General features: G+C 32.6%; 1 protein-coding gene and 1 long non-coding RNA gene across 13 annotated transcripts; one reads left to right on the top strand and one right to left on the bottom strand.

Moving 5' to 3' along the window:
- Positions 1–603: 603 nt before the first annotated feature.
- LOC107852712 (cytochrome P450 86A1-like) lies at positions 604–4,012 on the bottom strand. The gene is made up of 3 exons (XM_016697752.2): positions 3,772–4,012; positions 1,523–2,206; positions 604–1,118 (listed from the first exon to the last, which is right to left on the bottom strand). The coding sequence occupies exons 1-3, from the start codon at positions 4,010–4,012 to the stop codon at positions 604–606; spliced, it is 1,440 nt and encodes a 479-aa protein (XP_016553238.2).
- Positions 4,013–5,933: 1,921 nt separating this feature from the next.
- LOC107852716 lies at positions 5,934–16,145 on the top strand. Of its 12 annotated transcripts, none has more exons than XR_007057292.1 (12): positions 5,934–6,340; positions 7,554–7,755; positions 10,619–10,798; positions 10,888–10,955; positions 11,108–11,284; positions 11,363–11,539; positions 11,732–11,881; positions 12,770–12,862; positions 12,936–13,036; positions 13,117–13,479; positions 15,197–15,299; positions 15,958–16,145. It is a non-coding gene; the product is annotated as an uncharacterized LOC107852716 (long non-coding RNA). The 12 variants fall into 12 exon arrangements; XR_007057290.1 differs by having other exon boundaries at positions 5,936–6,167; positions 6,241–6,340; positions 10,888–11,026; positions 12,936–13,479; positions 15,197–15,294; XR_007057289.1 differs by having other exon boundaries at positions 5,936–6,167; positions 6,241–6,340; positions 10,888–11,057; positions 11,163–11,284; positions 12,936–13,479.
- Positions 16,146–17,343: the final 1,198 nt, after the last annotated feature.

Here is a 17,343-nt window from a genome sequence, read left to right as displayed (position 1 = left end):
TAAGACGAAAATCAAACGGAGGCCTTAAAATTTTAAGAAAAATAACTTTCTTTTAATGAATTATATTTTCAATATTATATTATTGATTTTTTCTAATTATTCTTTTTTAAGTAATAATATAATCAATGCATTTAATCTTTCTTGAGACATAGTACTCTAGATGTATGAACTTCTTCTAATAACTCTTTCCTTTTAAATAAAAAGTTATTTTTTCTATAAATAATATTTAATTCCTTTAAAAAAAATTTATTTATATTATTATAAAAAAAGAGGTCCCTCAAATTTGGAGGCGTAAGGCGGACACCTATTTTTTCATAAGGTAGAGCAGCCCCTATTGCCATCCCTAATCTTATCATAGAATCATTAACTTCCTCGAAATATTCAGATCTTTCGAGACTAATTTCAAATTCGGGATTGAAGTCACCAAATCATATCATTTATAACTAGCCTGCTGTCACTATAAATTCATTAACATTAAGTAAAGAAAACATGAGATACTATAATTATATATAATTCAAAAAGTAGCTATTCATCTTTACTTGATTATTATATCGAAGTCACTAAATTGTTTTTTTCTTGTCACGTGTACAAAAAGAAGTTAAATTATAGTATAGCAGCAAGATCACGACGTTTGAGGTTCACTTTAAGGCCATTCTTCATGGATAAAGTGAAGAAGAGTTTTGGTAGAACTTGATGACCAGGAACTGGAGATAATTTGTAACGAAGTAATATAGCTGAAGCTACCGACTTCATTTCAAGAAAAGCTAAGTATTTACCTATGCATGTTCTTGATCCTCCACTAAATGCTGCATACATATACCCATCTTCAGGCCTTTCAATTCTTGTTTCATCAGCAGAGAGCCATCTTTCTGGTTTAAATTCCAAGCAGTCTTCTCCCCATACGGACTTCATCCTTCCCACAGAGTATAGCGATAAAATGACATCCGTACCAGCTGGTACGTAAGTTCCATCGGGAAGGATATCATCAAATATTGCGTACCTCACCATTCTGGGGAACGAAGGATATAAACGTAGAGTTTCTAGCAATGTCGCATGAATATAGACCAAACTATTGATTTCTTCATATGACAATGACTCTTCCATCCATTCTTGTATCTCTTCTTCCCGAGGTAGCTCAATAGAATCTGTGACCTAAAATGTTTTCATGATCAACTTATTTCATAAATTTTATTTACTAAATAGATAACCGTACTTAATTTCAAATATATGGATCCACCAAACAAAAAAAGGTGAATTAGTTAATTCAACTAACAATTAAACTGAGATGTAAATTGGAAAGTGAAATCATCAAAAATAAATGTAAGAAAGAAATTTATGAAAATGTACTTGTTCGAATAGACTCAACCTAAAAAAAAAAAAAAGAAAAAAATTAAAAAAAGAAATTTTAGAACTTCAACTTTTTTTTGGTAGAGGCAGGAGTGAGACTAGCCTTAAAGCTGCAAATTTGACAGAGTTTGGGCTTTGGCTCAAAACTTGTATTACGTTACCTTTGAGCCAACACTGTCCTTTCCTCGGGATTTCTTTAAAACTGTTAAGATTTCATTAACGATCTTTTTTTCAACACGTGGATTGTTCATAACGAGCCAAAAAAACCAGCTAGCTGATGTAGCAACAGAGTCATGCCCCGCTAATAGAATGTCAAGAATTGTGCTCATAATAGCAGAGTTAGGCAAAATGTGTCCATTAACTTGCACTTTCTTCATCAACGTCCACAATAAATCATCATCGGAAGTTTCATCTTTTCTTCTCTTACGTTCTTCTAGTGCCTCAGTTATGTAATTGTTCAAAATTTGGTGGTTCTTCATTAGGCTTCGTTCACATCCAATAGAGAAAAATCTCATAAATTTCAACATGAAATTGGGGTAAAACAATCTTTTGAAAAAAGATTGAACAGTTGCATCTATGGCTAGTGCAAGAGGGTCCTCAGGAAGTTCTGTTGTTAGAGTTTTCAATTTTTTGCCTAGAGCAAATCCAAATATATTCTCAGTGCCAAAACGAATCATCAAGTTTTGCAAGTCAACTGAAATGTTTTGTTTTGAAGCGTTGTATAAAATAGGTAATAAATTATTCTTGATTGTAGGGTTCACCCAACTATATAGTGTTGGAACGAGCTTCAATTTTGATAATTCTGGAACCACTAATTTCCTTTGCAAAGTCCACTCTTCACCATTAACATGGGCTATACCTGTTGGAGGAACAAGAATGGTTACATTAAAAGAAAATAATCTTGATGACATATTGTAGCAATAGTACGTTTTATTTTTTTAAAAAAGATAACTAGTTCTAGTAACTATTACACCCAACTATATCCTATAACTAACTAAAGAGGATAAATTATTAGAAGCGAATTGGGTACTTATATAATAGCAAACAAAAAGCAAATGGATTTAATTAACTTAAGCGCAGTGATAGAGGCGTAACCATGTAGAAGAATGAGGTGCAAGTGCAACTGCAACCAATAAAACAAAAGTTGGTCGGGAAAGCGCTCATGCAGGGACAGCTTCTCTGGGTCAATTCAGATATTTTGCACGATCTTAATATATGTTTAACTTTAATTAACAGAGTAGAAATTATATTTGACCTATATATTATATTTTTATCACTGCTCACTCTATTATATTATAGTGATTATTTTGATTCGTACGGTATTATCCCTCCGCCGTCATTGAAAATGTAATTGGCATTTGTGTTAAGATGATGGTAACTCCACCATTTCAAATCTGGCTTCTGACCATTAATAAAGTAAAAAATTTATCCTATCAAAGATCTTTACCCAAATAGTCAGCCGGATTCACAACTTATTTTTCGTAACCAGTACATAAAAAATGTAGTATAGTAATTGCTCACAATTATACACATATTATGCAGCGATTGTACATATATTATATAAAGCCAAATATTTTTAGTTTAAGTGTCTGGGTGAACGATTATTTAGATTAATCCTTTTATATAATTTTTGTTTTTGGGATCTTATCTGTATTTTTTTTTTTTAATCTGTTTGTAGCATGTAATTAACATGCTTTATTTACTAGCAATTGTCAAGAATGGATTTTGGACCTAACTCAGCCTCAAAAGCTAGCTCAAGAGAGAGGTGAGGATTATTCAAGTCCATATAAGCAAACCACTAGTCTATTTAGCTCAAGAGAGAGATGAGGATTACCCAAGTCCATATAAGCAAACGATTAGTCCATTTCCCAATCAATGTGGGACTTTTACCCACTCTAACACCCCTTCACGCACTAGTCCATTTCCCAATCAATGTAGGACATTTACCCACTCTAACACTCTCCTCACGCCCAGGCCTAACTGACACTGACACGTGGACCGGGAGCCCAAAACGGGAATGGACCTGGCTCTGATACGATGTCAAGAATGGATCTTGGGCCTAACTCAACCTCAAAAGCTAGTTCAAAGAGGTGAGGATTACTCAAGTCCATATAAGTAAACCACTAGTCCATTCCCCAACCAATGTGGGACTTTTACCCACTCTAACAGTAATATCTTTGAGTGACCTAATAATAGTATAAAGAAAATTAAACTGTGACTCATGCATGAGATGATAAAATGAGTAAATTTTGCTTCTGGTCACTCGACTGATAATTATTATCTCTGAAAATTACTTTTCTTCTTGATTCCGGTAATTCTTCGGCAAACAAAGCGACTTTTTAGAGATAATATCTATTAGTTAAGTGACCATATGAGAAATCATCGGTGATGAATATATCAAGATCAAGTTAATATCTTAATTACCTTGATTTCCTTTAACATCGCCAAAGGTGTTTTTCCAAGTTGGGCCTTTTGGATAATTATGAAACTTAGTTCGAAGAATATGTTCCAAAGCTTTTGGATGACATGTAACTGTGGAAAAAGTTCTTCTCCAATTCTGCAGAAAAGGGATGCAAATACCATATGTCTGATATGTGCCTAATGTTGCACTAGCAAGGAGTTGATCTGTAGTCCATTCATGAATTCTTTCTTTGTTCAATAACATTTCTGGCATACTACCCACTAATGGCCAAGTTTTTGGACCTTTCAATTTTCCTACAAGTAACCAAAACCAAACAAAATAAATTGCTACTATACCGAATAAGATGATCATCCAAATTTCCATTATGGTTTCTCTATATATCTCTTGTGTACTAGCTAATTATATTGTTCCTGTAGATTAAGAAAGAACGAGGCACATTGGGTTTATATACAATAATTTCGCAAGTGGCAAAGAAATTTCATGCATTATCACATTTTATACTTTTAAATAAAGAGCCGCAAAAAATTGATGATTCAATTTATTATAGAACTAGTGGAAAGAGCTGCATTAATGTGGTTTTTTAATATGGTGATTTCTTTTCTTATTTTTCTTTTCTTTCTTTACGTTAGAAGAGCAAGTTTCGACATGTCGCTTTAAAGATATTAAATATAAGTGTGAGGGTATTTAAGACTTTAAAAGATTTTTTTTCAAAATCAACTTGCTTAGAGAAGTTTTTCCCGTTTGGACCTAATTAAATATTTTGAAATATTCATCCTTTCTTATTTAATTACTAGTGGACCATGATTCGTGTCAGCACAAGTCTAACATTAAGATATTTTGACTATGTACGGTAAGTTATTAGATTGATATAAATTCGAATTATGAATTATAAAACATGAATACATAAAACATATTAACTATTTGATAGTATTTTTCAAGAAGCCAAATTATCCCACAAGATAATTATATATAACTTACTCATATAAATAATAAATTTGATGCATTTTGAAATTTAGATCTTTAATCATATGACTGAGGTCTGCTACATCAAATGTAAAGTATGAGATTAAAGTTGATATATAAAACTTGACACCTGTCGTATAAAATAAAAAATAATTGTTGAAAAAGATAAATAGTTATCTAGTCATTAGATATTACATCACATGTTGATTGCAATTAATAATTAAAAATTGCATTCTATTCCCCTACTAAGCCGATATAAACATCCTTTACTTTCATTTCTTCTTCTCTTTTATTTGTCAACTTATTTTTTAAAGTTAAATTAGATTAATATTTTATATTTAAATTTTAAGTGTTTCAAAAATTATATAAAAAAGAAAACTAAAAGTTATGGTCTGTCATATTAGTTTAAGTTATTTGACTTTGAAAATACGATAAAACATACCTCTGTAGATGTTTTATGTAATTTTTAAATAATATACGTTACTTTTCTTGTCCAAACTTTTATTGCATTGATAGTCAATTATATTTTTAAAATAATTTAAGTTTTTGATTATTGTGATTTATAATACTTTTCTTCTATTTCAATTTAAGTGACACCAATATAATTTCGAAAGTCAATCAAATATTTTATATTTTTAAAATTTTTTAAGTTGTTAATTATTGTGATTTATGATATTTTTTACGTATTTTTTTTTAAAATATATAACAGATTAAATTATTTTTAGATATTTTAAATTGTTAACTATTGTAATTTATAATACTTTTTTTGTAATTTTTGAATAATATATGTTACTCTCCTTTTACAGAGTTTTGTGTCGTTGATAGTCAATTATTTTCTTTAAATAATTTAAATTTTTAATTATTGTGATTTACAATATTTTTTTATTTCAATTTAAGTGGCACAATGCACTACAAGAAAAAGCTTTATTTTTGACCAACATTTACGGGTGAATTAATAATCTCGTCTCTAAAAATATATGTATTAGGAAGGGACTATATATCAGTCCTTAATATAGTATTTTATTGTGAAGGTATAAAATTTGATCCCTAAAAAAATTTATAACTGGTCCCAAATTATAATTCACAAACAAGCTGGAAAAAGTACCGCCAAAATTTTAATATTAAAATTCTAATAATATTTTTATATCACTATATATATATATATATATATTACGCCCAAAAATCTTTTTAATTTCACTGAAAACTAATTAAAACTCTATTTTCCTCCCTAAAACACACTATTGGTCGCAAATTTTTACCATATAGCATCAATCGTATATGCGTAATTAGGGATCCACTTGTACGCAGCTTTAGCAATTGGAGTACCAATTGTGGGTTCTCCATTGTTGTGTCCTTTATCTCTCTAGCATCAATCATATATGCGCAATTGTAGGGATCTTAATTGTACGCAACTTTAGCAATTGGAGCAGCAATTGTGGGTTTTCCATTGTTGTGTCCTTTTTCTTGGGTTCATCTCTCTAGCATTAACCGTATATGCGCAATTGTAGGGATCCAAGTTGTACGCAGCTTTAGTAATTGGAGTAGCAATTGTGGGTTCTCCATTGTTGTGTCCTTTTTCTTGGGTTCATCTCTCTCGAACGCGACGAAGTATGCTTTCATCTAGTTGATCCTTTTCTTCGAAAATAGTTCTAAATTCATTTTATTTCTTGATTGTTTGAGCTACTCTTATTCTTCCTATTCTCTATATATTCAGAAATCAGAATCTGTTATTTTTTTTAAATTTTTATAACTAGGTCATTTTACTATGAAATATATTAATTTATGGATGGTCAATTATCATCTCTCTACCTTCACAAAGTAGGGGTAAGGTCCATAAACTGTGTACATACTACTAGTAATAGAAATGGGGTGCAGTGGGTGTGGAGGGGGCAATCTTTAAGTGAGGTGGGGCGGGGTGGGGCAGAGCGTTATATTTTTAAAACTATGGGGGTGTGGTGCGGGAGCGGGTCTTAGTCTCCTTCGTCCATTTTAGGGTGAGAATGCCAATCGATTGTGGTTCATACATGTTCAGGGTGTCAATGCAGCCTCACTAGCTTCTTTCACTTCTATTGTTGCTTCCTCTTGGTCACATCATGCAAACAATTAAAGGCACTTTAAATTTGTTGGCCATCTGTTGTGCAGCTCGAGCCAGAGAGTAGGACTCCTTCAATGGCTCTATTATATGGACAAACTCCACTTTATGTACAGACTAGATATGTTGCCCGCGCATAGGAAAAACTTCTGTTTTTTCTTGGCTCATTGTGCTAAATGCTTCCATAAGTATTCGAGGCAGTGTGTTTGCCTCGACATAGTTAGTGCTGAATGCTCCCATGAGTATTCAAAGTAATGTAGTGTTGTTCTGCTTAAAACAACTGATGAATGAATTGTTTGACTTTAAAATGGACTCTATTTTTTAGTCATATAATTTGGAGACTCTTTCTCACATATTAAGGTGCAATTTACACATTTGTACATGTACGAATCCTAGGACATGAGGAAGACTCAACCTCGTGATCCTATGAGATTGTGATACAAATGAGTGATGATGTAGATGACTTAGAAAGTCCTTCAGATGTTGTAGATGACTTAGAAAGTCCTTCACAAAAGAAACGTAAAAGAACCGATGAGGTGAAGTATCTGATAATGACTTACTCTTACTGCTAAAAACTTTTATTCTTTTAGCATTAAAATTTTAACTTATAATATTTTTTGTATAGATTTTGAGTTTTTGGGAAGCACAAAGACTACATTGACTGTATTCTTTAGCTCACTGGATAAAAAGTTTTCTTAATATTTTTTTTACTTTTGGCTCTTTTTGCAGGTTCAATATGAAGACTGAAAATGAGGATGGTTCAACTATGAAGAGTACTATCAGATATACTTTCTGTGCAGCTGGTGTAATTGGAAAGGGACGAGGACGAGATCTCAGATCTTTGACAACAAAAGGGAAAACTCTAACTAAGAGTTCATTTTATCAACCTGGTGGTCTAGTTAAGCAATACACCTCCAAGAAGTTGAAACAAGTAAGTTTTTTCAAATTTATTAGAGTTTTAAATTGCATAAGTAACTTGTTCTTCTAACTTATTTTTGGTCGCCCTTGTGCTACAAAATATAATTCCTGAAGTATTAGTAATATGATTTTCTTTCTACAAGTGCTATTGGGAAGAAACCAGAAGAGGGATATAAAAACTTTACCATGTCGTCTAATCAACAAATGGGAGAAATACATAAGAACTCCATGGTTCTTGACAAAGAGCATATGTCAGTAGGAAACATGTTACAACCTATTAAAATGTATATGGTCTTTAAAAGTGACCTAGGAATTGTTTTCAGCGTGTGACGGAGGAGATGAACAATGTGAAAGGGCTTTTATTATTCTATTGTTGGGCTCAGCAAAATCAATTAGTAGCAGAGAGTTTTAACTATTGTTTCCCTGTTGTGTGTACAATGGTCTTGTTTAGAGGGTAAAAACCTCGATTTTGTGCTATATATGATGTTTAATGCTTAAACTACTGGTATTTTGTGTGAGATCGTTTTAACCTAAGGGATTTAGTTGTCTGTGTGATGAATTTCCTCAATCACAAGAGAATATAATTATAACTATTTTGACTTATTATGATGATAAATTTGGTCATTTACCCTTTCTAAGAACCGTTCGACTGCTGTAGAAAGAATATATATTCATCTACCCACATGGCATCTTAGATATGGTATTTTTTAGTTGTATGATTGTTTTTGCTAATTAAACTTTATTGTGGTAGAGAGGAAGAAAGTTTTCTGTTGTTGAGCAAATTTTACCTAGATATTTCATTTGTCTTGAAATGTTTCATCATTGAAAAGAGGGACAAAACAGAATAACTAAAGCTTACTGTACTGCAATATTGAAATTGGATTATGCAAAAGACACTTTGGATATGCTTTGTTTATATAGATTTTCTTTCTTCATACCTTTTGAATTTTAAGCTTGCCAGAAATGAGGAATTAATTTATGCCCCACCCCATTCACTCCTGAGCACCAGGAAAGGAAAAAACATAGTAAAAGTTTGGTCAATGTTATTTGGTTTATAATTCTGGTATGTTTTAACAATTCTGGTGTATAACTCGAGTACTACGAGTGATTATTTTGAGGTTATTTCATATGAGAACCTTTTGTTCTAAGATAGGGGTTTATGGTTCACGAAGAGGAAGACCTCTATCAATATTTACTCCACACAATCTCAAGAAATCCTGCTTTGTGGTCTTGTAAGAGGTCTGTTGATTGATGAACTAAGACCTGTTTTAGAGAAGGGGACTCTCTGCTAAAAACTTCATGGAGATAGGCCCTCCTTTGCTGCGATCTGTTGTTTCTCTTTGTTCTCATCACTATTTCCTTAAGGACCAAAGGCTTTGATAAGTTCTTGACATACCTTTTCCTCATCTCCTTCTTCTTCTATTGAATGGTTTTCATAGTCTACTTCATCCTCTGAGTCAATGACCCTATATTCATCTTCTTCAAGAAGAGAAGTAGACTTATTCTCAGCACACAACTCCTTGGAACTCACAGTTTTTTTTCTTTCCTTGGAAGGGGAGGGAAGTGTTCATCAAATTGTTCTGCAACAAAATCAAACTTTTGTTGACCTTTGTGCTGCTTATCCCTTTTCCTAGCATCAACAGGAAGTTGGTGTTTGACCCATCCATTTCTTTCCAGCATACCCATAGAACACCCATAAATCCCTTCTACTCCACCATCATATTCATCATCAATACACATGGGTGAGACATGGGGGTTGGGACAAGAATGCAACACCTCTTTTTCACCAGTTAATCCACCAGCTGTTAAACCAACAGAAATATAAGGAGTGGAAGCATTTAAATCCATACCTGGGGTGCTCTGTGGCTCAAGCATATCAAATTGATTCTTGGAAAAATTTTGAGTAGTTTGTGAAGCTCTTGGTTTATACATTTTTTCCTGGTGCTGCTGTTGCATTTGTTGTTGAACATTGGTCTTTTTTCATCTTTATTTGCTTTTGCCATTTTTCTTGGTCTTGTTTCATGCTGGTAATATTTTCCTGGACCTTATCCATCACTTTTCCTGCATTCACCTACTTATGGTTTGGAGCATCTTTAGTAGTTTTGCAACTTCTATCTAGTATTGTGTCTTGTTGAGTTGACCTCTTCGGAGCACTTGCTATTGCCAGAACTAGACATGGTATCCTACCCCCCAGCTCTGCAAAGAGTTGGACAAATTCTTCCCTAGTTTTTACTTGGTCAAGTAAACCAGTCAAGAAAGTAGCAGGCACATGGAGTTACCTTTTCAGGATCTGCATAAACATGGGACTTATATTGTGATTGTATTGATTTCTTATTGTTGACAAGTACATTATACATCATCCAACCAACAGTAGAGGCCCTTAAGGTTTCTCTAAAGAAACAGTACCTGTAATAATAAGAATGAAATATTAATCACAAAATAGTGTAATATCATTTTTTTGCAAATGACTGAAAATCTGAAGTGCTACTCGTATTATTATTGTTATTATCATCATTTTCAAATGAAAACTTCACATAGGCATGTGGATGTTAGTCAGTGCTACTTACATATCATCCTACATTGTAGCTCTATCTTGTATAGTATACAAACCATAAACCGAAACAAAGGAAAACTCTAATACTAGTAGTCACCACAACGACTACCCCATTTATGATTACTGATTAGTGACCTATAGAGTTAAATCCAGCTTCTGTGTCCCATATAATCCATAGTTTTCTTCTACCACTACTATCCTATTTATGACACCAATGCCAGTTGGCAGCAAGCTTTGAAGTAAGCTTTACTATTATCCTGTTACACCTGTCATATTAACCTTAAAATGTTAAGCTTATACAATTGTATATTTCTTTCTACAGGTTCTATTGGGAAAGGGTGAGGAAAATGACTTACAAACTCTACCATGTGTTATAGTCAAGTAATGGGAATGGCGATACGTAAGAATTCTATGGTTCGTGAGAACGAGTATATGTAAGTTAATACTCCATTTTCTCCGTTGACTAATCAAGTTAAGCAATTCATTAAAGAGGCTGAAACAAGTAAGTTTTTTTTCAAGTCTATTGAGTTTTTGATTGCATATATAATTTAATTATTAGTAATATGATTTGCTTTCTCTACGTGCTATTAGGAAGGGGCGAGGAAAAGGACTTACAAACTCTACCATGTGTTTTAGTCAAGTAATGGAAATGATGATACGTAAGAACTCCATTGTTTGTGAGAATGAGTATATGCAAGTTCATACTTCATTTTATCCATCGACTAATCAAGTTAAGCAATTCACCAAAGAGGCTGAAACAAGTAATTTTTTTTCAAGTCTAAGTATTAGTAATATGATTTGCTTTCTCTAGGTGTTATTGGGAAGGGACCATAAGAAGAACTTACAAACTTTACCATGTCTTCTAGTCAAGGAATGAGAATGATATGTAAGAACTCCATGGTTCGTGAGAACAAATATATGCAAGTTTATACTCCATTTTCTCCATCGATAAATCAAGTTAAGAAATACACCAAAGAGGCTGAAACAAGTAAGGGTTTTTCAAGTCTGTTGAGTTTTTGATTGCATATATAATTTAATTATTAGTAATATGATTTTCTTTCTCCAGGTGCTATTGGGAAGGGACCAGAAGAGGGACTTAAAAATGTTACCATGTCTTCTAGTCAAAGAATGGGATCGATACGTAAGAAATTCATGGTTCTTGATAAAGCGTATATACAAGTTCATAATCCATGTCCTCCATCTACTAATCGAGTTAAGCAATGCACCAAAGAGGTTGAAAAAAGTAAGTTCTTCCAAATCTGTTGAGTATTTGTCCACATGCATCACACCATGCTCAGTGTAGGAGTTTCTAAAAGTTTTTCCAAATTTACTCAGTATTTGTCCACTTTATCATATCATATAATTTTTTTCTCCTTGTTAAGGGGTTCTATGAACAACTTGGGATCTAATACCTTATCTTTGTACTCCTTGTTAGGTATTTTTAAGAATAATGTGGGATCTAATTAAGGAATGCGATCAATGGATAATAATCCTCTGATTCTTGGGAAAGAGAACATGAAAATCAATATTTCATTGCCTCCGTCTATTGATCAAGTTATGAAGCCCTCCCAAACAGCTGAAATAGGTATGATATTTTAGAATTCATGTATTATTAAATTTATAGAATTGAATTTTATTCGTATAGTTCTTACCAAATTATGCAGCTGTAGGATCATCTAATCCTAGAAAGGTAAAAAAAGTTTGAGGGAGCAACAAGTACAAGGAAGTTGCATCGCTTGAAGTCGGTTAGAAGCTGAAAGTAACTTTTTACAATAATCGAATGGTTGGAGAAAATAACAATCTGTTTTTGAGACACTTGAGAAAATTAATTCGTGACAGTAACATGTGTTCATTGGTCGTATCATCATGGAGTGATATTAAGCAACAACATTTGGATCACATATGGGCAGCTATTGAGATAACAAATGTAGTTGATTGTATGAATGGGCATTTGGACCTTTTTTGTTTCGTTCTATCGGATGTTGTGTATTGATTATTGTAGGATAAATTTGAGAGTGATGACATGAATGATCATCGTGATAATATCTTTGGATGGATGAATAAGTTGTGGAATAAATGGAGATGACACTTGCATAGTAAGTATGTGAAGAATAAGTCAATGGTACAGGCTCTTAAGTTTAAACCAGAGAGAGTAGACAAGAAGGACTGGGAGTGGTTAGTTAAGGAAAATTTTTGTTCCGAAAGTTTTCAATTATTCCTAGTGAATAATATGAAACTTTTAATTTGAAAACTTGCATTTCAACTTTTGTCTTTATGCTTCTATTTCTTAGCTATGTATTATTTGCTTTACAATTGTGTGTGGAGTGACTTTTTTTTTCTAAAAAAATCTAATGATTCTGTTTGTATTGCTCTGTATTACCTGCTAATACTTTCCTATAAACTTTATTTGTTGATGCAATTTCAGAATTTGCATTTCAATATATGCTAAGATTATTGTTTAAGAATAATAAAGGTGAGAAGCAGAAGGAATACAGCAAACCGAGCTAATTTGACAATGCTTCATCATATTGAAAGCAAGCCTATTCGAGAGATAATGTATCAGCAGGTAGTATCAAAAATTATTTCCTAAAGAAAATACTTATGAGGTATTATTTGACATGTTTCTCTTTGATGTAAAGGGCGGGAAAGATGACAATTCTTCAGATTTGGGGACTATTTTCTACGAGACTCATAAGAAAGACAACAAGCTTGTTGAACCTGAAGCAATTGAAAAACATGTGTATTTGCTAAATTGAATATGTAAATTACTTAAAGTTATTATGGGTTCTGATTGAAAATATCCTTTTATCTATTGTGTAGGCTTAGATCGAAGAAATTATGAAAGCAGAGCCATCTCTACCTATCATAGAGATTGTAGAAAAATGTTGGGGACCTCAACATCTTAGTTATGTAGTTCGCTTTGGCGGTGGAGTAAAGGCGAAATACATGAAAGGGGCACTTCTTCAAAGACTGAATTACTGTCCGCTCTATGTTCAACTCGAGAGGACAATAAATCCTTGATTGAGGAAAATAAATCCTTGAATGATCGCTTGTCAACCTTAGAAGATGAGATGGAAAAAATAAGAAAAATGCAAGAATTTTTTGTTGTATAACAATCATATATCCCTCATACGACCTCGCCTGTTTCAACTGAATGACACACTGACTTATTTTGCTGACCAAGTAAGTAATAATCTACCTCAATTTTTATATTTTTTCATGATTTTTAACATTAGCCACTTTTTTTGCGGTGAGCGCTTTAACTAATTTTAGTGCAACTAAATAGATAAAGCTAAAGTTAATTAGGAGGAACTCCATCAAAATATGGTGTCAGTGAATGATTCTAATTTCTCTGTCTTCTTTGTATGATTCTAGTTTCTCTGTCTTCTTTGTCCTATATTATTGTAGTTACTATTATGCTTTATTTGTCGTGTTGTCTGTAGTATTGGGTCATGGCTTCTTCACTTCTATTATTTTGCTTTTTCATATTGTTTTTAGTATATTGTTGTGGCTTCTCAACTTTGGTTATTTTTCTTTGTCATGTTGTCTTTAGTATTTTTTTGTGGCTTCTCATCGTTGTGTCTTTCCCCTGGCCTACTTTGATATATTTTTTCTATGGTGGAGATGTTGGTTTAGTAATAATATTTGTAATCATAGTAGTTTAATGATAGTTTAATGGTGGAATGGTGGATTGATATGACAATGTTGTGGGATAATTCCGATGGTGAATTTGATTGTGGATGGTGAAATCTGTGGTGGTGGAGATGAGAGTTTGCCGATGATGGAGGAACTAAAAGGAAAGGTGAAAAATTAAAAAATCCATTAGTCTAGATATGCAAATTAAAAAAATCCATTAGTCTAGATATGCTAATCGACATATTTACTTAGAACTGACTACTCTCCTATTGTCGGCATTTTATTTTTCAATAGCTCCTATTCTACTAGGAGGATTATATGTGCAATAATCTGTGTTACACGTCGTCTCTAATACAGAATCAATACATAAGGTGTAGGGTACTTCATAGGTAGAAGAGAAGAGACCTTAGAAAAATTCTATTCACTCAACTTTCCTAGAAATTCTTCCTTGGGAACTTTCGCTTATACAACTAACTCCACTTAGCACAACAAGTGCTTGCGTCATCCCTGTGGCTAGAGAGTTTTGTAAATTTTGACCGCTTCATATTGTCACTAGATGAGGAGCTACCTCAATACTTCTTCATCCTTGTTATTTCCTCAAGAAACTTTTCGTCCCCAGTAAATAAACTGAGAGTATGATTCCAAAATCAGGTCATACATCAGATCGAGATGCTTCTATAGATTAAAAGATAATTAAGACTACTAGAACATTGGAGTATAATGGAAATACTAAGTTTGATTTTATTAAAGAAATATAGAAGAATAGAAAGAGTATCAACGAGTTGAAGTACTACTTTGGACTACATGGAACTGGAAAGAAATGTTTGTTACAAGAGAATGATTCTACTCTAAGTAAAACTGGGATAGCATTTACGTAATTGAAACTGTCATTAAACCACTAGGGAACTACCAAGAAATGTATAAAAAAGCAATGGAAATAACACTGCTTCCTAAGAAAAGTACCTATTATCTGTTGTCCGAGCCAAGATGCCACAATCTCAGTAGCTAATTCTTTTTCAAAAAACTTATTATCAGAAATTTTCTCCACTACGGTAAATCTCCTAGCTAGATTATCATTTCCAACAACAGCAACACCACTTTCTTGACCATATTTGAGAATAGAGTCTACCAAAGTCATTTAGCTAGAGCAACAACTTCTCACATTTGATGAACATGATAACAAGAAATGTAGTACTTCTTTAGTTAAGAGAAATTGTACCTCAATAATTCAAAGGAATCGGTTCAATCTTTTTTTTTTTTTCAGGAAGAAGCTCACTATCTAAATCTGAAAGCCTCGAGAAACCACTTCTCCTCCTGGAAGTTAATGAAGATCGGCTGGCAGACACGTTTCCACTATCAATTGTCAGGTTCTCCAACCTCTTAAATATCATTTCCTCTTCTTGATTCAAATTTTCTTTTGGTTTTCTCTTCGAATCTGTAGACCTATAATAGAAATGAAGTTCTTTCTTTTTCCCCCTTTTCTTTAAAATTTGATTTGATAGGATTGTAGGATTCAAAGTTGTGATTTCATCTCTATCCTGTTGGTTTTGAAATTTCACAACATAGTACCCCGCTTCGTGTAAGAACAATTTTGATAAAGCTACAATTCTCTTGAATTTGACTTTGTTTTTAATGTGTACCATAGGCAAGGTGCTTAATGCTCATTCAGCTGTCAAGCTGCAGCTTTTCTTGAATCATATACAACACTGCTTTCAGACTTACCCGTGTTAACATTTTATAGTAGTTCTCACTTTATCCCAAAAAAACATTTTCATTGGTTTAGTTAATACTTGTATTTTCTCCTTTTCCGTGAATCAAACAATGCAATGCAAATTGAAAGGAAGCGAGTACTTTTTTCATGTTCATCTCATAGTTGGACTTAGTTTTCAACTCTGTGTACTTATTTTATCCATTGGCTAAGTTAGTTATCCATTATTGTAATGTGTTTCAATTCTTTGCTTCTTACTTATATTAAATTATATACCAATAGTTATTAATTGTCTTTCCATAATTTTGTTCTTACAGATTTATGAAGTTGAAGTTACAAGTGAAGATACAAGTTCAGAGAATGCACAAGCTCATTATTATTTTGCTAAGAACATTATGTAAACTTGACATCAAATTCTAGCTCAAGATGTTAATAGGTTAAGTTTTTTTGTTTAGCAAATATTGAAACTATTGACATCATAAAGTTCGGGATGTTAATTGGTTAAGTTTTTTTTTTTTTGTTTAGCAAATATTGAAACTATTGACATCATATTCTAGCTAGGGATGTTAATTGGTTTATTTTTTTTGTTTAGCAAATATTCAAATTATATTTATCATCCTTTGACGTTTTCAGTAGCAATTTTATATTTAGCCATGAAATATATAAATTTTATGATTTCAGTAGCAATCTAAGATGAGTTAGTCTCTAAAGATTAATCAAGGATGAGTTAGTTGCTTGTCTCTAAATTTTAAACTAGGATGAGGCAGTTGCTCCTCTCTAAAGATTAATCTAGGACGAGTTAGATGTTTGGCGTGATAGATTAATTTAGTACAAGGTAGTTACTCATCACAAAAATTATTTAGTGATCAAAAAATAACTATTTTTTTAAAAATGAAAATCATCTATTAGGGACGAGGTATACAACAACAACAAACCCAGTGTATTCCCACAAAGTGGGGTCTGGGGAGGGTAAGATGTACGCAGTCCATACCGCTACCTCCGAAGAAGTAGAGAGGATGTTTCCGATAGACCCCCGGTCTATTAGGGACGAGATATACAGTCTCTAAAAATATTTTTGAGACCTTATATGTTACCATCTCTAATGACATTTGACGACCAGCTAGATTACCTCATCACAATAGACCTTTAGCAAAGGAGGCTATAAGGACGAGTAGCGACCAACATTTTTCCGTACTAAAAAATCATTTATGACCAGAAATAGACTTTTAGGGACAAGAATTCCCTTCCCTAGAAGCTGTTTTTCTTATAGTGATGCTTAGATGACCACAATAATTAAGTAGGAGTGATATAGAAAATCATGATTGAAGCAGTGAAGCATAAATATCTGAAATGACTTACAACAACTAATTAGAAGCGACATACTAAAATTACTACAAAAATACTTGTGAAAAAAATTTAAGTGGAGATCATATAAGATGTCAAGTTAATTTAAAACATCAAGAGTTAGTTTATCATTTTTATATCTGTTTTACCCTTTTTATTAAATATTATTAATTTTTTAATACTTAAATGACTTATAATAATTTAGGGATGATATTTAGTAAAACTATGGTTGAAGCAGCTGAAGCAGACATATTACACATGTCTATTTTACCCTTTCTAATTAAATATTATTAATTTTTTAATATACAAATGACTTATAATAATTAATTAGGGTTGCTATAGTAAAATTACGGTTGAAG

The sequence above is a fragment of the Capsicum annuum genome, chromosome 6, assembly GCF_002878395.1.
Source record: "Capsicum annuum cultivar UCD-10X-F1 chromosome 6, UCD10Xv1.1, whole genome shotgun sequence".
NCBI lineage: Eukaryota > Viridiplantae > Streptophyta > Magnoliopsida > Solanales > Solanaceae > Capsicum > Capsicum annuum.
Note: the sequence above shows the minus strand (reverse complement) of the source record. Positions and strands in the feature narration are given on the sequence as shown.